This window comes from Lethenteron reissneri, chromosome 26 (genome assembly GCF_015708825.2).
Source record: "Lethenteron reissneri isolate LAM-NWPU_2019-01 chromosome 26, ASM1570882v1, whole genome shotgun sequence".
NCBI lineage: Eukaryota > Metazoa > Chordata > Hyperoartia > Petromyzontiformes > Petromyzontidae > Lethenteron > Lethenteron reissneri.
The window spans coordinates 22,403,630-22,430,129 of record NC_083804.1 but is presented as its reverse complement, the minus strand read 5'-3'; the positions used below and the strand labels follow the sequence as shown (position 1 = coordinate 22,430,129).

The following is a 26,500-nucleotide window of genomic DNA, read 5'->3' as shown; positions in this document are numbered from 1 at the left end:
AAACAGGAGCGAAGCCCCCAACGCGAGTGGCTGACCGTGGGGCCAATGAGCTGCCAGGGGGGGGGGGCGAGCACGCGCCACACCCCCCAGACCCCCACCCGCGTGTGCTGTTGTTGTCGTCGTCGTCGTCGCGTGCGCGAGCGTTGCACCCCTCCCCCCACCCCTTCCCCAACGTTTGAATTCACGCGCGCGTCGCATCACTCGCGCATGCGCACTGCGCGCCCCGGCTCGGCCTTGGCGGGGGATTCGGAATCTGCGGCTCACGGGGAAGGAAGAAAGAAACAAAACATCAAAACTACAGCGGTGGAGAGAGCATGGCACTCGGCGCCCTCCTCAACGCCTTCCAGGCGCTGAAGGTGGAGAGCGTCAGCAGCGGTGAGAGGGGCAGGGCGGAGGGAGGGACGATGCCGCGGGCCCACAAGCGTTCGGCGCTCCGGTTTGGCGGGAGCTGGTTTTATTTAGGCGAGCGCAAGGATGCATTGGCGGTCAATGGGGATTCGACTAGGCCCCCGAATTAGGCCTCCGGCCAACGGATTTGTAATTGCGCCTTAAATTGCCTCGCTCTGAGTGACTCGCGACACGAAGGGAATTGTTTAACTGGCCAGCTGGGTTCATTGAACTTCGGTTCATTGTTGGGGTGTTCGCGAAGGATGTTCCTGGAGGGGTGGGTAGGGGGGGGGTCTTTCTCACTTGCCTCTCGTGTCTGTCTTTGTGCTTCTCTTGCTGTCTCTGTGTGCGTTTCTTTGCACGTGTATCGCGTGTCTTGTCTTTTGTGGCCGTCACATTTTTGTCTGTCGATATCCGTGTCGCTGTGCACATTGCCTTACCACAAGCACCCTGGTTATGTACGTTGAACTTCTTTCGCACCGTACGTGGCCAACCGTGCTAATTGGAGGTGCGTGCCGACGACATCACGGCGGATGATGTAAATTACAATTGTAATTGTGTTATTCCTAATTAATTGCAATCACAATTCAATCGTTATGCCGTCTAACAGTGCTGCTGTAATTGCCATTACCGTTGTTGACATTTACCTGTCTCAGGATATTTATTTTAATTTCGCTTTGTGTATCGCCATGTGTCTTGTGTATCCATTTCTATTCCTGTCTGTCTTCATGTTTCTCGTTGTAGCTCATGTCTCTGCTATGTCTCTTGGGCTCCGACTCCCCTCTCCCAACTTTACTTAGTATTGGTAGTATTGGCATTGCTGTGTCCATGCAATGCACACCGTTTTGGGGGCTACAATTGCACACGTCTGTGTTGTCTCCTCGAGTTGCCTTGAATTCTGCCAAGTTTGGGTTAACGTGTTTAGTGACGATACTATATGGTACTCGCGGTCATTCACACACTTGAGGGTGATGATGCAACCATGAAGATCTTTTAAACAGAAACGAAAAGCGTCCAATAACTGAAAATGCCTCAAGCGGTTTGTACAGTATATGCAGCACACAAGTCTACCAAATGCTGGCCCTACCGATAACTAATCATGAATATCCAACTAGCTATTTTCTCACTGACCATAACCTACCCTTATCCCACATTCTTAGCCTGTGCGTTATCGTCTTCTATCGCTTTTGAGTTTTATGTTGGCTGTGCCTCTTGGCAATTCACAGTAAAAATCAATGCAATGAATTTTTGTTCTTTTTATTCTTGCACAACTTCCAGAATGGGCAGACGAAGTATGGGAGCAAGACTTCACGGATACAGTGCCACTGGAGGGCTGGCTGGAAGAGGAGGTTTTGGCCAGGGGTGTTGATGCATTTGACCAGTTGCATCTGCGCTTGGAGAATGTGGCACATGCACAGGAGGGTGCTGAGGTAATAACAAATGCTTAATACCAAGTACAAAGTTGTTTTAAATTGTCAGATTTATTGATAGTGATGTTCCTGTGAACTTACGACCAGATTACTCGGAATAGGTGCCCATATCATTGGATAACTGAAGCAAAACGGATAGTGCTTGGATGGGTGACAATGTATAATGATGAGTGTTGTGGGGCTACGTGGTTGGGGGTAGTGGGCAGTGCAGCTAAATCCATTATGGAATTGTACTTCTCTGCTGCTCTCACATTTGGTCTCGCGAACTTAAATCTGCACTGACCAACATGGTAAAATATCCCTCACCACCTATGTGGTGTCAGAAGGCCCGATTCCAGCAGTTGATTTAAATAAGGGATCCATGTTTCTGTGAATGAGTTTGTTTTATTACTTTGTGGTGGTCTAGCGGCAGTTGTTTACAAGCTAATCTTTGAACTTGGCAATGTTAGTTTGATTTCTAGCCACGTCTAACATCAGTGTCGGATTGCTTCTGAACTGGTCCTAACCCCCTCGCCAAACCACACTGACCAGTGTTGTAAAGTGTGGTCAAACAACTCTCTGTGGCAGGCATGGGGAGGCCTACATCCAGCAGTGGCTTGACAAGCATTTTTGAATCGTATATATATTTTTACATTGTAATTATATTATGATTGTAATCATTTGGTTATACGGTTTCCCCCCTGCTGCAGTATACCTGCCTGTGTCAATGATAGGAATACTTTTAGTAGGAAAGACACAAATGATCAGTAAAAATGTTGTATAATCTCTTGTATGTTTACTGATTGGAGTATACAGTATACTTATGTGACCTGTGGTTATTTTCTTTTTTTCAGAGTATTTGGAGCTTCCTTTATGAGAAGCGTATTTCTCATCAAAACCTGATCGCCATACTTCATCACTTTGTAAACAGTGGCCAGAAGCAGACCTCTTCGTTCCAGCAGCGCATACTCGCTATGAAGGCTGCATGTCTTTACTTTCTCCTGCTGGAGATCCCTGGTAAATCCCACTGGGGTTGTTAGCATTGTGGTTGGCATGTTACTGAATTTTCGTATGTAAAATGTACGACTTTATTTTATTAAGACTTTATTAAGGGCAGTTCTACAATTGATTGTTGATGAAATACAATTGGTACTACCTGCTGAATTGTTTTCTTAAAGCATATTTGTTAGTGCAGCGTTAAAACATTTGAGGCTGTAGATTTTACGCTTTGTATTTGAAATGACAGCATCTCCCGTATTGGTTTGTGTTCACAGGCAGCATAGCACACAAGGTCTTTCATCCGGTGCTTTTTGACAAATGTGTGGCTGTGGCTCAAAAAGTCCTCCCACAGACATCACATGGTAAACGGAAACTAAAAAGTGCACCACTCAAGGGCAGTCAAGCAGCCACAGGGAGAGGGCGCAAGGCCAAGCTGCCACGCTTGGAGGAGGAGGTAAGAGTTTACATGCCTGGCACCCGCTGTGCCTGTCAACTGAAACATGCTTACGTTTATTGTTTATTGATTTGTTTTATGCTAGTTTTTACAACATGCTTTGCTGCACAGTAAATGGGTAAGGGCAATGCATTTTACAGAATTTATTTGCAGTTTGTCTTCAACGAAGACATCGTGAATATTTCAGAAGAATGACAAATGAACGAATTTGATATAACAAAAAGTTTTGTGGATGTTTTATTAAATTTGCCTAACTACTTTATCAGGGGAAATCAGTGCATACATTGGCTTAGTACAAACGTATTGAATGGATTTATTTGGGTAGTTTTGTAATTATATATTTTCCCGACATACTTATCAAAATTTTGAAATAATTGAAATTAAATTGGCAAAGAATAAATGCAAGGTTATTTACTTTCCAGTTCATAGGTTTTAATCAACATTGAAGCACATCCAAATTTTGACTTTCATTATTTAGTGCATATTATAATATATTATCACCATTTCATGCAGCTTTGACAGCATTTATAAATTGAATTTGCCTTTTCCATTTGCGGAGAGAACTTTATTTTATTGAGTTTTGGAAAAAAAAAAGTGGTTTTTATTTCAGCCCACTGGTGGTTTGGAATAGCATTTAGGAGATGATATGATATTAGATTTGTTATAGTGGAGCAAACAAAGCTGTACAAAAGAGGCAAAAAACAATGCAAACGAGGCAGTTCTTAAATGGAATAACCACTCCAAATCTTGATTATTCTATGAATGACTGGCGGGTGAGGGTTAACCATTACATGCCAACTAAAGATTGATCGCTATAGGTGCACGATGCGTTGGAGAATGAGGACGATGATGAGGAGGCCGAGGAAGTGGCACTCACAGGACAGAATGTTGAGCGGCTGCATGATGTGGCGTGCTTGCTGCTGAAAACCCTGCATTGCCTGCTCTCCGTGTTCTCGCTTAAAGAGAACCCGCAGTGCATCAGACATTGCATCCAGGTGCGTGCTCGCCCGCCCATGTAACCGACCCGTCGAGCAGCCCCTTGGGGTTTGTATGCATGTGGATTTAATATGAATGTGATTGATTGGAGCTTTTTTCTTGCCTAAAGAGTTTTTGTCGTGCAATGTACGTGCGTCGATTTCGTAGTGCATATTAAAACTGACCATTTACGGCATGTATAGCAGCAGTGCATATATTATTTGAATCCACATTTGTTTTATTAGTCGCACAAGCATACTTAAATTAATGATAATTACAATAAGGTTGAATGTGCCAAATGGATATTTTTGACATTGTTTTTTTTACAGTTACAATACACCATGTTTGTGCTGTTGACATTGATTCTCTCGTTCAAGGCTTTTGATAGCTTTCAAGTGTAGAAGTGATGATGAATAGTTTTGTGCCGCAGGTCCTTGTGGAGCTAACCAAACAAAACAGCCACTCTCAGAAAATGGACTTCCCACTAAATGTGTAAGTGTTATCTTCAATTTTATGGGTCACATATTTATTTTATGTTTAATCCAATGATACAGTTTTTGTTAAAAAATAAATTCTCCTTTTTTTAGAAGCACAAGCCAGGCCCACTCACTTGCAGAGCTCGCGTATTGCAACCTGAAAGTACTCTGCACTACCTCCCATGGCTCCAAAGATGAGGTACACTTGCGATACCAATGTGTACTGACACATCTTGTTAGAATTGCAGTATCTAAATATGTATTTTAGTGGACTATCTGTTATTTCCACAAATTGTTTGACCATCCAGTCTTTGAATTACTTTGGTGTTTCCTTAGGTTCTACGAAATGTTTTTCATCGGCTGTTAAACCACATCCTCATGGTGGGCGGAGAAGCACGTGCAAATCTGGTGCTGGCTTTTATTCCACAGTATGCAGTCAACTTGAGAAACCAAACACTAAAGTTTGTGTGGTATGGATACCAATAATAGAATTGCACTCATTACAAAATGCATTGCTTATCAGCGATCATTACATTGTACTTGAGTCTTTAGAGTAATAACCCTTTCTCAGAAATTTCTTGCATTTATATGGTCAACTCACAAAATTGTGTGTTCAAAATGAACAACGATGTACATGTATGTGTTTGCAGTCATTTGGTCAAAGAAGATGGTGAAAAGTGTATTCCACTCCTCCGGATCCTTCTACAGCACATTTGTGTTAAGGTATTGTACCTCTTATATTTTAATTGTAAAAGAAAATATGCTTATTGTAACTTTTTCACATCATACATGGTGCTGCTGTTATCTGCTGTCAGGTCCCAGACAAAGCAGATTACCGGGGTCATGCAGCACAAGCGGTGTGCAAGCTATTGGACTGCATGAGCAACTCAGCTTATGCGGAATTCATTGAGTGGCTCTACAAATACTCGCAGAATGCCAAGGTGATAACTGAAAGGATACATTTAGCTTTCACGGTGTCAGCAATGTAATTTCGTGACCATGTTCAAATTGTAATAATCATGCTACATTTGACTGTTGTAAATGAAGAGTTATTAAAACTTGACAGTCTAATAATGGTTATTTTCAGAATGTGTGAGCAGCTAAAAGTAGGAATAATGTTCCAGAGTATTACAAGTATTTTTGCAAATTGGAAATGTGGATATTAAAACAAACACTTCGACAAAATTCTGTTGTTCATTAGTAGCTTATTACCCTCTGACCTTACTAGGGCTATAGATCGGGCTATATCAAGTGCCCTATACAGGATAAACATATCACCGTGGTGGCAGGACATGAGAAGAATACCCTAGGAGCTTACTAATTAATCCAGGTATGTGCATTTGTAAATGGCATACCTGAACAGATGTGAAAAATAGCATATCTGCTGTTTGCCTTGTGCAGGTGGGCTACCGCGTGTTTGCACTGGATGTCATTTTGGAGCTTCTGGATTACCCAGAGCGAGAGGCGGACAGTACCGTGTCTACTGGGCGCCTCAGGTTTTTTTCACACAAGTTCCTGGTGCATAGTACTGTGGTGTGTCGCTGCTGCGACCGCATGTCCACTGTGCGTGCCAAGGCCCTGTCTGCCCTAGCCAAGAGCCTGAATCAGCATGGCAGCGCCGCTATGGAGTGTGTGCACGAGATCGTGCAGGGAGGTGAGCATTGTTGAGAGTGTACTGCATCCTATGATAGTCAAAAGTACAAGGCTTGAGATTGGCATTGTTAATTTCTGTTGAAATACTGAATGAAATATATAACTTTTAGTTGTGAAATGTCATTCACAAAAATATTTCATTAGTGGATTGTCATGAAAAAGAATTTACTAAATACCTTGCTCGTCCATTCATAGCCAAATTAAATTCCAAAGTCGCAATATTGTCTTACCTAATGACAGTGCCAGTGGGGGGGGGGGTGGGGTGGCACATGCCCTAATTTCGATCGGAACAAAAATTCGATCGGATCATTGGGGTTTATTAGTAATAAATCGGCATTTTGCAACCCCCACTGCTGCCACTGTAGCATATTACGTACCAGGGACTCTATGAGATGATAGGACAATAGTCTGAGTTCATAATTGGCAATAAGTAACGGCAAAGCCGTTATAAGTGACTCGCAGAATTGTGCGCAGTTGCATATACAGCACACGACTTCCCTGAAGGCATTCACCTCCAGCGAGCGCGATGCCGATCACACGGTTCGAATTCGACCCTCGATCGATGGCTGCGCCATCGCTGCACACGCGTCGAATAAAAAGCAAGGGACAAGTCCTTACTAACAACTCCTCTATCATTTTTCATTGCTGGAGGGGTTGCCCCCCCCGTCCTAAAAATCTTGGCTCCGCCATTGGTCTTACCACAATTTGTGAAATATTTTTTTTCCCCAGCTGTAAAGGGTGTCTGTCTCTGCTCTTCATAAATTGGTGACCTTTAATAATAATGTTTCAGAATTAGATTGTTTATGAAAACTTTTCTGAATGCCATACATGTTGCAGATAAGTTACTACTTTTGATAAATAATGCAGAATATATAGATTGGTTGATAAAATATTATCACTGAGAGGAAAGTGATTGTGTCGGCCAACTAACTGCCTAAATTAGGAAGTATTGAGGTTTATAGAATATTCAGTATACATTATTGTAGAGCGTAGGTGGAGGTGGGGTGAGTGTCAGATTGTAAATAATGGACTTGCTGAGGTGCAATGAGTTAACAGCACATGACGAGATTCCATTTCAGAAGTAAATATGCAGATTGCCTTTGATATACAAGTTTTTTTCCCAGGATCTGAATATTATATTCATGGAAAGCCCCTGTTTGACATGACCCTTTGGAGTCTTGTTAATACTCCCACCGAGGCAGAGGGGAGACTCATTTTGACACAGCTGACATCCATAATGGCCCCATTGACACATGCAGGAATGCATGATAAACATTGTACAGTTCTTTTTTTTTCAAAGGGCCTATTCACAGTCCTATTAGGCTGTCGGCTAGCTCAGTACCTTCTGCCTCACGGAAAAAGGTTCTTGGTTTCATTACCAACCGGGGCCATCCTCTGTGGAGTTTGTACGTTCAGCATGAGTTTCCTCTGGTTTATTACCATAACTATAACAACCATAATGTAACTGGTATTGACCAAACATCCCAAATCTCGAAAATTACCTACAAATGACTCAATTGGGATTACACATGGCAATATCACCTGTACTGCAAAAAACTATGCACGGCTCATCTTAAAAAGAGTATTGTGGCTAGGTGAGACTTTCCTTGCGAGAAAAGTGTAAATCAATAAATAATTCACAACAACATGTTTAAGCCACCAACGCTTAGATCCCCTGATCTCTTTTTGCAAACTGAAAATTTCAATTCAGGAAGACAATCTAAACTTTGACTTCTGGAATTCATTCAAAAGTCTGAATCATTACACCTCAATGAGTCCATAATTTACACTCAAGCTGACGTCTTGCACCTTAAGACTTAAAACCTGCATTGCCGGAAGAAGGGCCAGTTGGCCAAAACTTATTTAATTTCTCTCAGGGATATTCAAATAATCGATTTTTTTTAATTTACCCATCTTGGACTGTGTATACATTTGAAAAATGTTTGGTTCTTGTTGATTTGACTTTATGTCTTGAGGACCCCATCGACTGACCTTACACACAACTACGTGTGCTGCGGGCATCAACGAAACCAACAACTCTCTTGGCACCGCAAGTTTGACTAACCCATCTATATGTGTTGAGCAAAGGAACAGCAAGAGTAAGTGTTACCTCTAAGCATAAAAAACACATTGCTACATGTATACACATAATAATAATGACTGTTGACCAATTGTACATTCAAAATAAGTCTTTAGAGTTTCTTGTTTTTATACAAGTTATTTTTAAATACATTTAAGATAAGGTATTGTTGGAATGTTAAGTTACATATTTTTTCATGTTTTTTCTCATGCTCAACAGCACGTACAATGGGAGCTTTAAAAACGATTGAAATCACAGACCTGGGCAATGAGACACTTCCATATGGTAAAGCTCACCTTTATATTTTTTACTGTTACTGCATTCTAATTTTTTATACAAATAGCAATTTGAGCAATATATTACATTATGTGGTTCCTTTATATTGCCATATACTCCCATCTCCCATAACCTTGCTCCTTTATAATTCCAGACCTGAGGTCCATTTTCTCACGGCTTGATTTCACCAATTATTGTTAAAGGCCACTACCTAATAAATTATTCCTCCATACTCAAACCACCTCCATTCTTATGTTTGCGTCTGCCCTTTTTATGATCTGTATTTAATCCCAAATTTTCTCCCCCTACAAACTGGAAATTATCCAGAAGACCTGTTTTTGACTTGACCTGTATATTAAACTTCATCACTGCAAATCTCAGAACCCTCCACTTGCTCCCATTCCAATACTGGCTCAATTTTAAGTTTGCCATTACCAATGTCCTCTGTTTAGACCAACTCCTGCCTACCTCCTCTACCTCATGTCACTTCTTTCTCCTCCCATTGCCCTCCTGCAGCAACCAAGTCCTGTCAACATTTCCAGTTCACTTTCTTTCAAAGAGAGTTAATTCCTGTTATTTTCAATCACCCCTATCGTCTTCAGATCCCTCCTGGCTTTCAGCAGATTGTTCCTCTCCGTTGGTTTAAGGCTTTTATTTTCCTCTGACTGACCATCTTCATCAATCCTAGTGTCTTTATTTCTACCTTTATGCACCCAAAGTATGTTTCTCCCTGAATTTCCCTTTCCATTACCTCCAATTTCACCTTAAAAATGAATAGCTCGCCCTTATGTCCAGTGATTTCATAATGTGCATGTCATTGTATACAGTATTTGATGTAGTTGCTCAATAATGCTTTGTAAATCTTACTATATTGTATTGTGCTATACTATAGGTCAAGAAGTTTTGTCCATGCTGAAGGAACGAACAGGAGATGAAAAACCCGGTGTCAGGAAATCAGCATTACAGGTGTTGCACAACGTGAATATTACAGATTACTTGTTCTTGTGATAAATAATAACCACCGTTGTAATAATCTTTTCAAGTTAATATTCAATAAGTAGCAGTATCATATTGTAAATCCATTACTGGAATTGTAATCTTTGTTATGAAAGAGTACTTTCTCAAAATGGAATTCTGTTACAGAAATGCATTGGTTGCTTGTTTTGTTTGTCTAAGTTTGCGATGCCACCAACAATAGGAGGGGTAGGTTAATAAACGAATTTTAAATATCTTTCCACACTTGCTAGGTGCTGGAGGGGATGTTGCAACACGGCATCTTGCCGTTGACGGATGTGGACCTGGCCTGCCTGGTGGAGCGATGTCATGATCCTGCACTCTCTGTCAGAAAGCAATCACTGCTTTCACTAACTAATCTCCTGAAGGTGTGTGCTCTCGGCATCATATTTAAACCCACGGGATAACCATGAAACAACCATCCTATTAATGAATCACAAGAATGCCGTGCTATTAAGTAACTTATTTGTTATGCCAATTCTAAAAGTTTACTTATTATGCTTTTGTTGGACAGTCAAAACTGAGGACATATGTTAGCAACACTAATGGAAAGCTTTCAACTTTGAATATGCTGTGCATAGAGGAAAGTTTATAAAGGTGATGATTTTTTTTTTACAATTGCTATATTGCTCATGTATTCTAATGTTCCACAATAACTACTTTACCATCGTAATTTCTTTGTGGCTTTGAACAGAGCCACCCAGAGAATGGAACGCTACTTCGCGCCTGGCTCAAGGGTCTACTGCCAGCTGTCATAGACCGGGAGACGTCTGTTCAGGAGAAAGTGCTGGAGTATGTCGATGAGGTTATTCTTAAGAACGTGAAAGAGAAGCAGACGGGCACTGGAGGCTCGAGCAACCACGACCCCTCCCACAAACGCGCGTGGGACATTCTTGACATGTTAGTCATTCCAGAGCATCAGGAATTGTGGTGAGTTGCATTTTTATCTAGAGAAGAAATGTACTTTCGGAGTAATGTCAGGAATATATTAATTACTGCTAGAACCTGTGTGTTTTGTGTTCATTAGCCTTTAAAAAGTAGCTTGTAAATAAAATAGGTGCTTGTAAATAGAATACATGTAAAAAAGTAGCTTATAAAGTATGTAGGATGGAATGTGGTGATTTATTTTTCCCTTTTGAGACCAGATTTTGAATATAACTATTTTATGACAATTTTAATGTTTGACCATCATGTCCGTGTATCTCACCACAGCTCGTACCTCGGGAAAGCTTGCCATATGCTGGCTGCCAAGAATCCCTTCAGTGCATCATTAATTAATGCACTACTCTCCCATGTGCAGTCAGAGCATGCCCCTGCTGCCTGGCTACTCTTGTCAAAGGTAGCCGGTCACTGCCCCAAGATTAACTGCACTAAAATATTAGCATGCTGGGACCAAGTACACAGGTGTGTGCCTTTTTGTCATTGCTTTCTGAATACACGATCTGTGGTGGTCTCTTCCCTTCTGTATGAATTAATATGAATGTAAATGTACTCCTTTTGCCTGAGCTCTTCACATTTGCCTTTCAGGAATTCTAATATAATGCCCAGTACCATGTGTCACATTCTGGCAGTGATTGGTACCATGGCGAAGAATATTTCTAATGACGGGTGCCATCAGCTCATAGGTAAAGTGGTATTGGTTTCACAACTCGGGTTTGCAGTGTATGTTCTTTTCCATGAAATATTAACCTCCAAAACTAAATTTTGTATGAGTAGTACAATTTGCAATTGTAAAAATTTCATTTTGACAGTTGTGTGAAATACGCTTACAAAATGAGCCGCCTATGGGTGATGTATTTTTTTATATTGTTTTTCTGCTGCAGAAAACCTCCTGGAAAGGTTACGATCATTTGATTGCCCACTAGAGGTGATCACTGCCTCTGTCTCCACCTTGGACCACCTTTGTAGAGCTCAACAGGAATCTCCGGAGAGCGCTATGGTACATAATGGCATTTGTATAGAACAGCTGTTCCATTATAATATTGATAATCATGGTGGGACTTGTACTCGTATTTTTAAGTGCAGTTTAGCACATCCAACAATGCACATTTAGAGGGTGTCTCAAGTTGGCAAAGGACTAGAAAATAGAGCAAATCTAGTTATTACATTTCCAGAATTTGCTGCTAATTTTTTGTCTTGGTTTCAAGATTGTTGTGACAGCGTTGCTTTTACCTTGTACGTGTGTAGAAACAGGTCAGCAAGTGGTGCAAGCAGCTCATCGAAGCCTGTGATGCTTACATTTCCAGAGTAGTGCTCACTGAGACCGGGAGGGTTGGCATGCACGAAGACAAGCTGGTGAGGACTGACAGTCAGTCGATAATCCCATCTTACCAAATGTCAGGTTTCAAGTACAAACATAACTTACTGCCCACTGTAAGACATGATTATATAACTGCGTTCTCAAATCCCATTGAAACTAGTGCACGGTGCATATATAACTGCATTTGTCTTGGGTCTATTGTGTATGTTGGAAAGAAATTGGACTACATGTAGAGATTCTGAAGACTCATAAGGCAAATTGCAAAGGCTTTCAAATATTGCAATTGTACATGCACATTCATATGTATATGCAAGCATAATGCAAGGTCTGGGTAGCAATGTTTTTGTCATTGGATAATGAAATTAAAGATAATTCATATAACTGACATCAAAATATAATGTAATAACAGTAAATAACAATATACAGCCCTTTGTCAATCCACTACTGGATGAAGGCCTGCCCAGACTTCTTCGTCAATTGGGCTGTTATCTCTTCACAATGATCATCACAGGTTGCCCCTGATGATATAGCCGTAACTGGGAGTTGAACTCGGGTTACTGAGATCATAGGCCAGTGCGCTAACCACTACATACCACTGCTTTCCCAAAATATATAACTTTCCTCATTTATTAGACCCTTAATTTTCGTTTTACACTGACGAATGGGAATTGGATACTATCTGCTGTCTTGGTTTTGGTTTAGTTTTTATTACATTCTTGTAATAAAAACTCAACCTTGTATTGGTAAAGGGGTGGTAGCATGCTTGCATGTGTCCTGTGGGGTGCTCTCACTTTTTGTGTTCATGTGATACTAAGTTAACCTTGTAGTCTTTGCCCTTTGGTAATAAACATAAATAAATGATGTGCTATCAACGTTTTTTTACAGTGCTTTCTCGCAAAATAGCACACTTTGCCAGTGTTATTGAGGTGTACTTGAAAGTTACTGTACTATATTGGATCTTAAGGTCGATCTGGAGGTCAGTGGGAAAAACAACAACAACCCTATGATTTATTTTGTGAAAAAAGCAGTTTGAGCCACAGATGTAACCTATTAAAAAAACATCTTTCTCTGATGTGATTTATGACGGGACAGGAAAGAAAATCCAATGATGGTAGTAAAGTGGACGTTTACTCCTGGTCTACCGATGTGTACATGTATTTAACAAAAAATCACAATGGCTTTTATTCCAGTTTTGCCTCTAGATCGATGCCAAATATGCTGTTAACCAACCAGTAAAATTGGGCTTTGTTTATAGATGGAAGTAACTCATTCATAACTACATTTTCTGGCCCTTTTGATTACATAATACGCACACTTATTAAAATAGTTTAAATTCATAATGAAATTAGTTCTGATAATTGACGATTTGTCATGCTCATCATTTAATGGAACATTTTTATTTTTGTTTAAACTTGTGTAAAATGTTAGAAGCTGAAGAGTGGGCATTAGTGATCATTTGCTTTTATCATTCAATACCTTTTTAATATGGCATTGGGTTTACTTGATTGGCCTAACAATTGGTTGCACTAGTGCAGTAGACATAAAAATGGCAATTCCTAGGACAAGCGCTGCTGGCTTAGATTTGTGACTGATTGACGGTAATGGTGTTGTGCCCTTCACAGGTCCGCTATGTGTTCACACTCGGTGAAGTGGCCCAACTGTCCCCAAGCAACATCAACAAGCGCATCTTCCTCCTTGTGCAGTCTCTCCTGGCCTCCCCGAACCTTGAACAAGGTTCCGAATAAATCCGCACCATCCTATTTTGAAAACATTTGCCAGAGGTGATTAAACGTGTTGTGCAAAAGCGTCCGCTGCGTAGGTCGTGACAACGGTGAATCCTTGTGTGCTGTTACAGGAGAGACGCCAGGGGAGTCCGAGGAAACGGCCGTCCCAAGCAGCCAGCCAATTCTGTTATCTCAGCCACTAGCACACTTCCATGGCTCCAGCATGCCTACCATTATACGAGCGCATGCCTTCATCACTCTGGGTGAGGGAAAACTCTGATCCTTTCGAATAGACCAACATTTTTGCGGTGCTTGATGAACCATATTATTCTAATCTTGATATGTATATTGTCTGATGCTGGTTATATATGAAGTTTAGGCTACAATATTTGGTGATTACTTGTTGCAGCGGCCTGTTTGACTGCTAACAATTTGTTTTCGCACACCGTTCCATTTAAACTGGAATTTCTTAAACTTCTCTGTCACCTGGATTACGATACACAGGTTGTATGTACCATACCTGAAGGAAAATTATATTCACTGAACAAAATCATAGCTTCTTTTAGAACAAGCTGTTCTTGTGAAATTATGTTGTTGATTTCCTTTGTTCATGTAATCCATGTGTGTTGTGAAGGATATTTAATAGGCAAAGTATGCTCAATAGCGATAATGAGCAGCATACTTATTGTTATGTAATTTATAATTGTGTAGCACATAGCTAGTGAATATTTATTTAAAAACCTTACGTTAAACATTAAGGAGACCACCAAAATATATATGCTTAATAAGGGTGTCCTTTTGCCATTCACATATGATAATCCAGCAGCATTTGTTTGACAAGTCAACCCAGTCTGATTACTTTAACAATTACTAGATTCTAAGCTTTCGTGACTGCAGGAATTACTCTTTGGTTCTTTCGGTAAAGTCACATGACTTTACAGAATATTGGTCTTCGAAAACCAATAGGCTGATGGACTAAATTATATATTTATATGTGGGTACGCAGAATGGGAGTTATGGTTATATTTATTATAACTAATAATGCTCCACAGCCATGCAAAATTAGTTTGTGTACCCCAACATATAGATGTGAAACTTGTCAATAATTACACAAATCCTAGACTGTTTGATGAGGTTACAATCCAGTTGCTAGATGTGTTTTTGCAGATTTTGACCTTGAAAGAGGCAGCAGATATGTTTGCTCTGGCTCCGCTTGAATTTAAATCCTCTACTTACCATCGTTGAGATAATTAATGTCTATATATACACTTTTGCTGTATGCGCATTTAGGGAAATTGTGTTTGCAGAATGAAGACTTGGCCAAAAAGTGTATCCCAGCCCTGGCCCGAGAGCTGGAGATATCATCAGAGATATCCATCCGTAACAACGTAATCATCATCATGTGCGACCTGTGCATCCGCTACACCACGCTGGTAGACCGCTACATCTCCAAGATCTCGGCGTGTTTACGGGACAAGGAGCCTTTCATCCGCCGACAAACGCTCATCCTTTTAACCAACCTGTTGCAGGTGCTGACCCCCCCCTCCCCAAACCTTTAAAGGCACATTTAATGTTATCTGTCAACTTTTATTGTCTTATACAATTTGTCGTCAAACGCCCGTCGTTAACAACTGCTTCCAGTGTAAACGCACTGACGAAGCCCGTTGCTAACTGTTGTCTTGAATAATTAATGAGTGAAAGAGGAAAAAAAACATTTGATAGATGATAGGTGCTATGTAAATAAAGAACAGTATATAGTCGCCGATTGTAAATTAGAGTTTAATGTGCATTATTGGCTCGGGCTACGCAGGCTCCTTTTAATTATTCAGGTATGCTGTTAGTCTGAGTTGTACTTGTTTTTTCGTGAGAAAAATCGCTTACAAAGTACATTTATTTGCTTTTAGGGTTCTGTTTTTACATGTGGAATTATAACCCTTATGGAGAACAACATGTATTTGAAAAATAATCGCCATGCAAATTGGATCATTGGGTTGATTTTGTCCAATTTGTCTGTTGAAGTGCTTTTCATTTTAAGCTGTTTTTGATAAGCATCCTAGTTCATTTCTGACAAAGCAAGCAGTTGCTAAGACACGTACCATATAATGCCAGATCCTTTGTACAGCACATAGTACACGAGAAACTATGCACCTCAGATTTTGCACGTCAAGTTTCTTGTTCATTCGTGCACTGCTTTGTCCTTGTGCCCAGGAGGATTACGTGAAGTGGAGAGGGTTTCTTTTCCACCGGTTTGCCAGCGTGCTCGTGGATAGTGATCCTGGAATCCGGAGGTATTATGGAATGCATCATTGAAGATGTATTGTACGAGGGGGAAATATGCATACCCAACCAGTGAAAAAATAAATATTTAAACTTTTGACCAAATACTAATCAATACGATGACGACCTGATTTTAAATCTAACAGTGATCTAATGTTTTTTTAAATCAAACTAAAATTATAACAAAATTTTCAGTTCATTGAGAAGGTTTAACCAACATTTATTAGTGTATATTGTACAAATTATTGAATTGTATTTTCAATACAATTTCATTAATGTAAAGCTTTAGCTTGGTACAGTGGTGAAATCAAGCATAAGGTCTAAATGTTTAAATATTAAACATTTTTACAGCGATCTGCCTTGGCAATTAACAGTGTTGGATATTAGCAAGTCACCAAATGTCTCGATGACATTTTACTACAGAGCGTTAAATGATAGTGTACGAACCATTCGCGGTCAAGGTATATAGTGAAAGCCAGTGGAAGAGTGTTGGCCGAGAAAACCCGCTTGCTTTACTAATGAGGATGTCATTGCTTGGGGAAATAAAGTAATTGTGTTGTGTGCAGAGCAGCCCCAGAATACATTAATGTTTAATATGTTTGGATTAAACCTGGGCGCCTGTGTCTGATACTATAAAGCGTGTGGCTTGGTGAGTACTATATAATGTTGTAACCGCTATAATTTGTAATTGCAATCAATGTGGAATTCATCAACTCAACATACCAGCAAAATAGCAAAGAGTTTACATAATTGATTTTTATATTTCTTTGATTAGATTCTGAATGCAGAGAACAAAAACTAAACCGCATGTATAATGTATTCTCAATGCAGCAGGTGTGTGTTAACATAAATATTAGGTTGGCTAATGCACTTCTTTCTTGATTTGAATACACTTATTTAATGTTGAATTGTTGATGTGGTTCTATTAAAAAATAAAGTGTTTTATTATAGCTAAGAGAGTAAAATGCACTGGTACTGTTGATAAACAAGGCCAGCATTTTGGTTTACCTGATTCACCGTTTGTGAAATGGAATGCCTGGCAGCGGAGAGATTCCCGATGGACTTTCGTTTTTGCCAGGTGTTTTGAAAGGCACTTCACACGCAACTCTCTTTTGTTTAGCTTTGCAGAGTTTTGTCTGATCAATTTGCTGCTGAAGAAACATCCTGGAATAATTTTCCAACATTTTATCGAGTGCATCTTCCACTTCAACTGCTATGAGAAGCACGAGAAATACCAATTCAGCCAGACAGAACGGTAACACCCTTAATCTGTGCAATGCACATTTGTTCATCTTTATAGATAAAGATAAACATGCCTAATGTAATTTAAAATCCTCCGTGGCTTGCCTTAATTGTGTAATCACTGCTTTATGCACTATGAAATAGATTTTTTAAATATATAATTTGAAGATAATATTGTAAAAAAGTGAATTGCCCAAGTGAATTGCCCATTTTTTCAATTGACCTTGAGACGATATGAAGTAAAAAAAATTGAGATAGTGTTAAAGGGAAATTAATGTTAAGGTTGAGTGGGAAGCTGCCACTGATTTTCAAGGTAATGGTGCTTTTTAACTCTTAATTCTTATTGTGATGCTGTAATGTACACGGTGCAATATATAGCCCTGTTTTAACTCTATTGTACTGTTAGAAAACCATCTTGTGTATTGTTTAATTACTGCACCTCAACTTAACGTGCCAATTGTTTTAAGTCCACCTCAGTTATCACGAGTCACATCGTATTCATTTTTCTCAAAATGTCAAATGTGACACCGCTGTGTGGTTGTGATGTATAACGATTGACCAGTTTTGGTCAAATCAAGTTAAAGATGTTGTATTTTGATGCTAATGTGGCTAGAAAATTCTAAATATTAATTGCAGAGCTAAACCGCTTATTTGTTTAAGAGGTGGAATAAAGTTCAAATAATTTCATGTCATTACAGTGTTATGAATAATCACAATTGTGAATTTTTTACAGTGGTTTAATTTAATGTATTTGCAAGACAGATTCAAATGCTCATCTACTCTGTTGAGCTTGTATACACTTCTGATAATTTGCCGTCAAAGCATACGCACATTTTTTTCGTAACAGGGAGAAGCACCTGTTCTCACTGAAAGGCTCGCACAACAAGAGCAAGAGGATGACCATCTATCGCCTATTGCTGGAGCACTTGACGGACGAGCAGCGCTTCAATCTGAGCACCAAGCTCGCTCAGAACATTCTCGGTGTGTGTGGGGTCGTGAGTGGCATCCTCATTACTTCAAGAAAGTCACGTGTTTTTTTTCCCCATGTGCATTTTTATGATTTGATCCCATCTTTCTGACTAGCTACAATAACACACTGTTTAAAGTAACATTTTTATAAGGTAAATGTACTCCATTTAGCATGTTTTTTTTTCAAAGTGAAGGAAATTGCATAAATTATCAATTCAGTGCACCCTTGTCAGCTTAAGTAGATTTGGTGTATGTTATGTGGCACGGTAATTGTGTATTTATAATTGTTTTAGCAATGGGGTTTTCGTAAATGTGCTATGTTGGACTGATTCTGTATTGCATATATTCACACAGCAGGCATATCTAGGCATTGAAGAAAGTGATTTTAAGCATGCATATCCCTGTTTAACACGTAGGGTTTAGCGACCAATATCCATAATACAGCTTTTTTGAGTTTGATCACTTAAATATAAAAATGTGTCGTTAAACTCGTGCTGTGGCTTTTCTCTCCAACACACCGGTGTGCTGTACCAGTAACGAATTAGCATGTTCTGTTTACGTGACAAACCTTGCTAATTGGCTGTTGGGTGGTGGTGGTGAGTTTAACGACATATTTGTGCGATCTAACCCAAAAAAACCTGTATTATGGATGAATATCCCTGCTTTGGGCAATGAGGCATACAAAGTGATAATGTTAATGCTGGCTGCATTTTCATTGTTATTGTGTATAATTTTCGGCTGATGGTTTGGATATTGTATCGTGCAATTTAACATTTACATGGATGGGGGCGACATTAAGTGGTGAACTGTATTGTGTTGCCACTTAAAAGTAGTACACCTGCAGCCATTCATGCAAGTGTGATGTTGGGCTCATGTTTGTTTGGACACTTGCAGTTGTCAAGGTCACAATTGCAAGTGAAGCAACACTAACATGTGTAACATGCTCATTTCTCAAAAGGGGGGTGGAGGGGGGTAGTCAGTAACAAATTCTACATTGCCAAAGATAAATATTCTTGCATGCACGTTATGTGGATTGCACTGCATTTGAAATGTCCGAGTAAATCACGTGCATTGCGGCATTGTTAATTTGGAGATCATTTTCGTACAAAGTCTATCGTTTTATTGGAAAGGTCTGGAACATATTGCCCGTTTACTTATAAACAGAATATTGATGGACTTGCATTTCTAGTGGTACACAAACAAGAATAAACCAAACACACTAGGTTTGTTATTTACCCTGCCTTATAACAAATAAAAAAGATGTAGTCGGCTGACATTGGCACTGGTACTTGAGAGCAGCGAGAAAATGGATGCGTATTTACGCTCTTGTTGAAAATTGCCCTTTACTCTTGGGGCCCTGAAGAAACTAGAAAGTTTTAAGAGAGTTCGCAAATGCGCATGTCTGACATGAGCAGTGTTATTTATCTTCGTAGACACCGAGTTTTCATGTTCTACTCCGCTTTGTCACCGGCCCGAGTGACCAGAGGCATCTTTTGTACACCGAAGCTGTGTTGGTTGATGAGGGCAATAATGTGTGTACGTGTTGTGCCTTCGTCCCTGCCCTTTCAGGGAGCTTTGTGGATGGCATGCTGGCGCTGGATATGGAGGCAGCCGACCTCCTATCGGACATTTTTTCCGTGCTCTGCTGCAAGGAGATTAAACTGGTGGTGTCTCGCGCACGGCCAGCGGACGAAGAGCTGCCCGAAGACGGAGAGATGGCAATGGCCAATGCCGTCATGCAGGTTGCCCAGAAGAAGCTCATCTCGCAGGTAGAACCCGCTGCTTGATGGTACATTTTTCAGTCGAACGGGACATGTGGCCACATCGTGTAACTTTTTAATGGAACATCTGTTGTGGCATAATGAAAATAAAAGGACGTGAATCTTCCGTTAGAACCAAAAATATGTTGTACAGTTTTGTGACGCAATGTGAGTAAGTGCTAGATTGTTGTATCAAAAACGATAGAGTTTTTAGTATGGATTCCGATATTGCTGTTAGTCAAGGCGAGTAATAGAACTCGGGCCGCTGGGTTGATAGCAGTGTGCCTAACGACTGCACTACCGCTCCACTCCACTATTAATAAAAACACTGAGGTTTAAAATGATTGGGAGTGTTATGGAAAGTGCCTTTGCCTTTATTTAAAAGTTGCATCTGTGTGTGTATTCTCAAGGTGCAAAAGAAAAACTTCGTCGAGAACATCATTCCAATCGTGATCATGCTGAAGAAGCAGATGGAGACGAAGAGATTGCCAGTGCTCAAGGACCTCATGCAGTATCTCCGGGTCGGTTTCCCACACCGTCAGCTGAATCTCAGTGTTGTCAATGTACCTCTCATCGTAATGGAACTGTGTCCCAGTGTTTAGGGTACACTTTTGATAAATCGCTGCAAATCGGGGTCACAATTAGTTTTGAGAATCTGTTTTTTTTTTTACTCCTCCTCCACTGTGAATGGTGGCTGCAGGGGTGACACTTAACATTACATTTAAACATGCAAATAAAAATATATTTAATTTTGCACTTGTGATTTTATGCATGTATCGTTTGCTTAATAGCAATGCATTGTTATACCCATATTTTGTCATCTTTTAACCGTTTAATTGTCATGCATGCATATGACTAAACATTACAATTACATTTACAGATTTTAATTTATTTGCAAGAAGATGCTTTTTTATGTATAGCCTGCCTGCGTGTCCGCGCTATGAAGTATAACACGGTGTTCTTTTAGGAGGTGATGAAGGATTACCGTGATGAGGTGAAGGATGTCCTGGCAGCTGACAAGCGGCTGGCGGCTGAAGTGGAGTACGATCTCAAAAAGTATGAGGAGGAGGAAGAGGAGAGGGGAAGGGAGAGACTGAGTGGGGATCTTCCGTTGCCTCCCAATGGCCCTGCTGGCCCTGCCAGCCCTGCCAGCCCCAGGGTCCACTCTCCCACTGCTGCCCCTGCTCCACGAGTACGTGTCCTCCTTCAAGCACACAGCACCTTCATTTCATAGTTTGCACACGAAAGTTGCGCTTTGAATGCAGGCCGTTGTGCAAAAGTAATACATTTTTCTTGGTACAATGTGAAATAATGCCAAATTTGTTTTCCGGTTTCCTAATGTTCAAAATAACTCCCTTAGATATTGCAACAAATGCCATCTTTAATGGGTGATTAATCAAACCTGTTGTTGTAGGACTGTCATTCACTGCACGTAAGCAAAGATGGTGCTGCCAATACGTCAAATCCAAGCCCGTTAGGAGGTGAATCAAGCAAGCCGCATGAGCCCAACGGTATCAACTACACACCTCTTGCCAACAAACCCAGGTCTGTACCGATGCGACTACTCTTGTAAAAAATGTAAAATGTGTACGAGAAATTAGTGTTACGATGTAACGGCATCTGCTTTGTATCGAAGGTTTATCTGTGGTGCGGTGTGATAGACCACAGGCATAACCACACTTCAGGGGTGTAAAGCGTTTTAATGTTGAACCAATGGCTTCCTTACACCAATGGGAAACCCACCACCAATTTCACAAAAGACAAAGATCCCCCATATAGACTGCAACAGACTGTTGGAGCAAATGCTGTTAGCGAGCACCTATGAAGGCTGGCACTGCACACGAGGTGTGAGTGGCCACCAGCACCAGGACCGGTTCAGATATTCGTCACTGTTGTTGGTAATGGGCAGGAATCTAACTCGGGATACCGGGTTCATAGCGCAGTGCGCTAACACGACACTACCGGTGCCCATACATACATCAACCGCTATTCAGCACTAAGTGACGGTGACGTCACCACGGCGCTTGTACCAGGCTATGTGCACGTTGAGGTCACGTGAAGTGTCGAATGCCCGCCGGCAGGAGGTCACGGGGCAGACCCTCACACCCAGCCCTGCTCCACCTCTTCCCCTCCTACATGAGATGGCAGTCCTCTGCTTAGACCAAATCCAGACCCAATTTTCCGATGCTTGAAGTTGTCGGGAGCTGTGTTGTGCTGAGTGCGGAAGCCCCCAGATGTTGCAGGCAACGCTGCGTGTTTTAAATTGCAGGCTGTTGCGTACGTGTGTTTTTACCCACAAGTGCCAACCAGTTTTAGGCATTAACTTGATGGGCTTTGGGTGTTGTCCTTTGCAAGTGCCCTCCCAGCTCTCGGTTGTACTCTTTAGGGTTGAACTCTTTGGGGTTGTCCACACAGCACCCCTACTGCCTCCCCAGGCAATTGCCACAGCACCTTGGGTGTCTGGCCCTTGCACATGCTTCACCTGTGCCACCCCCCTCCTAGATGATGCTGGTCGCTGTGAGGTCCACTCATCTCCATGCAGGCCGTGCGCTCTGCGAGTCTCTTTTCCACTTGGTTGATTGAATTCCCCTGTGTGATCATTCTCCTTACACAAAAACTATTACAACAAGTTTCACAACACTGGTTCCCACTGACCCCAGCTCAGTCACACTTAACCCGTGTGGAAAAAGACTGAAGGAACCTCTTAAGTCCCCCTGGGTACTTCTCACCAACATTTATTCCTCTATAGTATCCAGTATTACGAAAACATGAAGAGTACCTTTATTCCACCAACTCGATAATTTCAGATGTAAGATAAGGAAAAAGAATACAACGTCACCTGGTCTGGGATTTTAACCCCCCCCCCCCCCACTACGTAGGGCACTCATGCTCACGCCCTGGCTAAATCCAATGCACCGCTTGCTCCCACATGATTTACTATCGTGCCTTGTGTTTGCCTTGTAACAAATAAGTTGGGGCTAAAGAAGGAGATGTATTAATTGCTGCTGGGTTGACTATAAATAATTTGCGCTCCTGTTTGTGAGCGATGGGTTATTCAGCTTCCCCCCCCACCCCTGTGATTCGTCCAGCAGGCATCAGTCGTTGAGCACCGTCGCCATCGTGAACTCGGCCAGGAAACTGGTGGCGGCGCAAAGAAAAACCCACAACCAGAGTATTAACGTCACTCCGCCCCCGTCGAACTCCAAACCTGGCAAGGACTTCACGAGACATTCAACGCATGTGGAAAACGCTATCACGAGGCGCACCACCCATGTCCCCTTCACCTGCTGTAAATGCCTCGGGCTCTGTTTTTGTTGTTAAATCTTTGCATTAATCTAAAACTTCTAAGCATAGCTGCGTCACCCGATGAGAGGCTGGTTGTAATGACTGGCGAAACGTCGTACTTGAATTATAAATGTTGTGGGTTTACTCTCCAACACACCGGTGTGCTGAACTAGTAGCGAATTGACACGTTTTGTTTACGTGACAAACCTTACTAATTGGCTGTGTCAGGTGGTGGCGGTTTTAGCGACACGTGTATATTTATGCGATCTAACCCAAAAAAAACCTCTTAAGGATTCTAAGTTTGTATGTTTATTTTTCAGGATTGGAGCTAAACCACAATACACAGCAGAAAGCTTCCGAGCCTCGAGTGACCCAAGGAGCGAGTTGGAGAGCCTTCAGTACCCCAGATCGTAAGCACGTTATCCCTCTGTTCTTATCTTCCTTACATGTGATTTGTCAGTATGGACTTGTTCTTGACACCTCGCCTTCAACTGCGAGGAAAATCTCGACACGTGCAGACTTGTGTATATATAACGCCCATTGTTTTGCAGACACGATGGGTGACATGACATTTGCCAATGCGGATGTTGATCTGAGCGTCATCACATCTCCTCCCGCTGTGCCCAATGGTAAGTTCTGTGCTATTGCTTAGTGTCTCTAACCTTATTACGTTGTATCAAAACATGCACTGCAGTTTGTGTTCAATTTATTTGCAGCAAGTGGAAGTCAAGAGGCAACCGCGTGTCCTCCGAAAGATATTCTTTGCCTCTTGTCTCCAGACAAGCCGTGAGTTATTTTTCACATGGTCATATGCAAAAGTGAAGTTATAAAATCGTCTATATTACAGTGTCCATATTATGAATTAACATGGAAAATAAAAGCTGTGATTTTTAGTTAATGCCTAAACAAAATGATGGTATATTGCATCTTCAAATGTGCAGCAAATTATAACATCAATCATACAGTTTTGAAGATAGATATGAGTTCACTGCAGTTAGTGGACTGCCGTACGTACAGTAAATATGTATTAAATACTATTTAATTTGTTTGACATAATTATGTGTAAATAAACTTCCATAATATAGCATTGGTTAATTATTTTTAGTCTTATCGAGAGGGTTTTTACTCAACTGTTGTTCATATCCGCTGTGCAAGCGTCATTGTCATGGACGCCACCGTTAAGTTTATTTGTTTGCACGTTATTGACATTGTCACGTTTAGAGCGAAGCGTGGTTTTATTTTGCTCGGCCAAATGTCATGAAGGAAGCTGTGTACGGCTAACTGGTCTTCTCTGACGAACCCCCTCAGAGCACCATCGATCAGGCCATGGAACCTGAGCTCTCCCACTGGGAAAAACAAGAAACCTTTTCAACCACGGAGAAACAGCGCTGCTCAGAAGTTTCCCCTCTCCCCATGTAATTCACTCAAATGAGACCCGCACATGCGAAGCACTTGGTCAAAGTGTTTACGAACTAGTATTTTTATTTTCAGTATTGAGCTGGCCTTGGTGCACATTACGTTTGCTTATGAGAGAAACAACATGTATGACACATTATTTTGAAGATTATTATTGCCAGCTAATGTTAAATGTAGTTTTACCATGTACAGAAGATATATATGCATAGGGTTTTATACTTGTAAATCCATGTTTTATTTTACCTAGTTATACAATGCACTTACGTTTTTTTGTTAAGTTTTCAATTTGTCCTTTTTTTGTCCTTTCAGAGATGTGGGGGTTTTTTTTATTGGGGAGAAATTGGAGTCGTGTTTGTGAGTACTGTAATGTTCATGCACCCGCAGCCGATCAGAGATGGGGGTTTAAGACCTTTATACGGCGGATAAACATTTTTTTCTTTTTAAATAAATCTGATGAGGAACAAATAAAGTCTATGCATCTGTGCACAGTTTTTGTTGCTGTTGCATTTCTCCTTATTGTTGATTCTCACATCATTGAAACTTGATTCAAAGCTTTCGTGACTGCAGGAATTACTCATTGGTTCTTTAGGTAAAGTCACGTAAAAATAAAATAAATAATAGAATACGACGTTTCGATTGCAACACAAGCAACCGTCATCAGGTATGAATGAATGAGAAAACAAATCTAGCAAACTTAGAGAAATGTAATGCAATGCAACAGAGAGTCTGCTAACAACAGTTAACACATTACCTGGTTGATTGCGTTCTTCCATAGATTGCTAAATTTGATTGAGACAAATACAGACAGAGAAACAACAACTCTGTCGAGGCATTATATAGAGTGGGGGGGGGGGGAGGCAGATAAATTATGTCAATGAGAGCAGCCGGAGGAGAGAAATTAAACCTGGAGACAAACCTGGTAAAATTGAAAGTCTTGAAAGTGGGAAGAACACACACGCATTACTTCTCCCTTCTGGCAGCTGCAGGGCCTCTGCCTCTCCACTGTCCCACCATGTTCGTATTGCTTTTTTAATAAAAACGTTTTAATATGGTTAATAGTTTTGCAATGTTCTCAGTTATTGATTCATGGACTGGGTTGAAACGAAAGGTTTTATTTTCATGTTTATTGGACAAGCAGTTGCCATTATTTGCAGTTTCTACAATGGCAAAATAAATTTCATATTATATACTCTGTATGATAGATTCACAGGAAAGTGAAATGACATTGGTATAGTCCTAAGCATGTTGTGGTGACAACAGTGATTATCAATAGGAACATTTAGATGTTTTTTTATATTTATTCCCTAGAATCTCATTTGGTATTTGAAAGAAGATGTATTACACATGCTGCTTTTTCTGCAGTGTATATCTATTGCTGGTATGCATGGAAATGCATTAATGCAAAAAATACATGACTTAAATATATTGATTTATAAAATATATTTTTGGGAATACTGCACATGGTTAATTTGAGTGGAAACCAAAATTGGCAGTCGTCTTGGTTTTCTTCCACATATATTACTGTTTACATGTCACCTTTTGACTTGAGTAATATTCCGTTGCTAATGTAAAAATATTCACGATTGTGTTTTGTATATAGAGTGCTTTAGATTAAATGTTATGTTGTGAAAAGTGGGCAAAATAAGCACTGGGATTAACTCTAATGCTAAATTGGACTGACTAAAGTTATGGATCCTGATGTTGACTCAACTGACTCGTTACTATGCTCAATATAAAGTATGGCATTACCAAATATGGACTAGACCAAGAAAACTTAATAGCTTTGTAGCTTGAACAGACTTCGAATATCCAATAACATTTGCGCACCACAGTTCTGAGCAAAA

At 40.7% G+C, this 26,500-nt stretch overlaps 1 protein-coding gene across 4 annotated transcripts; it reads left to right on the top strand.

Annotated features, from left to right (window-relative positions):
- Positions 1–203: 203 nt before the first annotated feature.
- Positions 204–25,147, top strand: NCAPD3 (non-SMC condensin II complex subunit D3). Of its 4 annotated transcripts, XM_061560591.1 has the most exons (36): positions 204–375; positions 1,666–1,817; positions 2,651–2,813; positions 3,071–3,249; positions 4,068–4,244; positions 4,655–4,716; positions 4,812–4,899; positions 5,037–5,170; positions 5,351–5,423; positions 5,516–5,641; positions 6,102–6,354; positions 8,330–8,452; positions 8,653–8,718; positions 9,602–9,675; positions 9,957–10,091; positions 10,418–10,653; positions 10,936–11,127; positions 11,251–11,348; positions 11,547–11,662; positions 11,911–12,018; positions 13,606–13,717; positions 13,839–13,970; positions 14,998–15,236; positions 15,916–15,995; positions 17,105–17,239; positions 18,074–18,207; positions 19,765–19,964; positions 20,366–20,476; positions 20,923–21,147; positions 21,370–21,500; positions 23,045–23,166; positions 23,561–23,650; positions 23,792–23,869; positions 23,957–24,026; positions 24,549–24,655; positions 24,966–25,147. In XM_061560591.1, coding segments are annotated over exons 1-36 (4,584 nt in total). In that variant the 5' UTR covers positions 204–314; the 3' UTR covers positions 24,968–25,147. The 4 variants fall into 4 exon arrangements, with proteins under 4 accessions (XP_061416575.1, XP_061416573.1, XP_061416572.1 ...); XM_061560589.1 differs by having other exon boundaries at positions 4,815–4,899; positions 24,549–25,147; XM_061560588.1 differs by having other exon boundaries at positions 23,048–23,166; positions 24,549–25,147.
- The last annotated feature ends 1,353 nt before the right edge of the window (positions 25,148–26,500 follow it).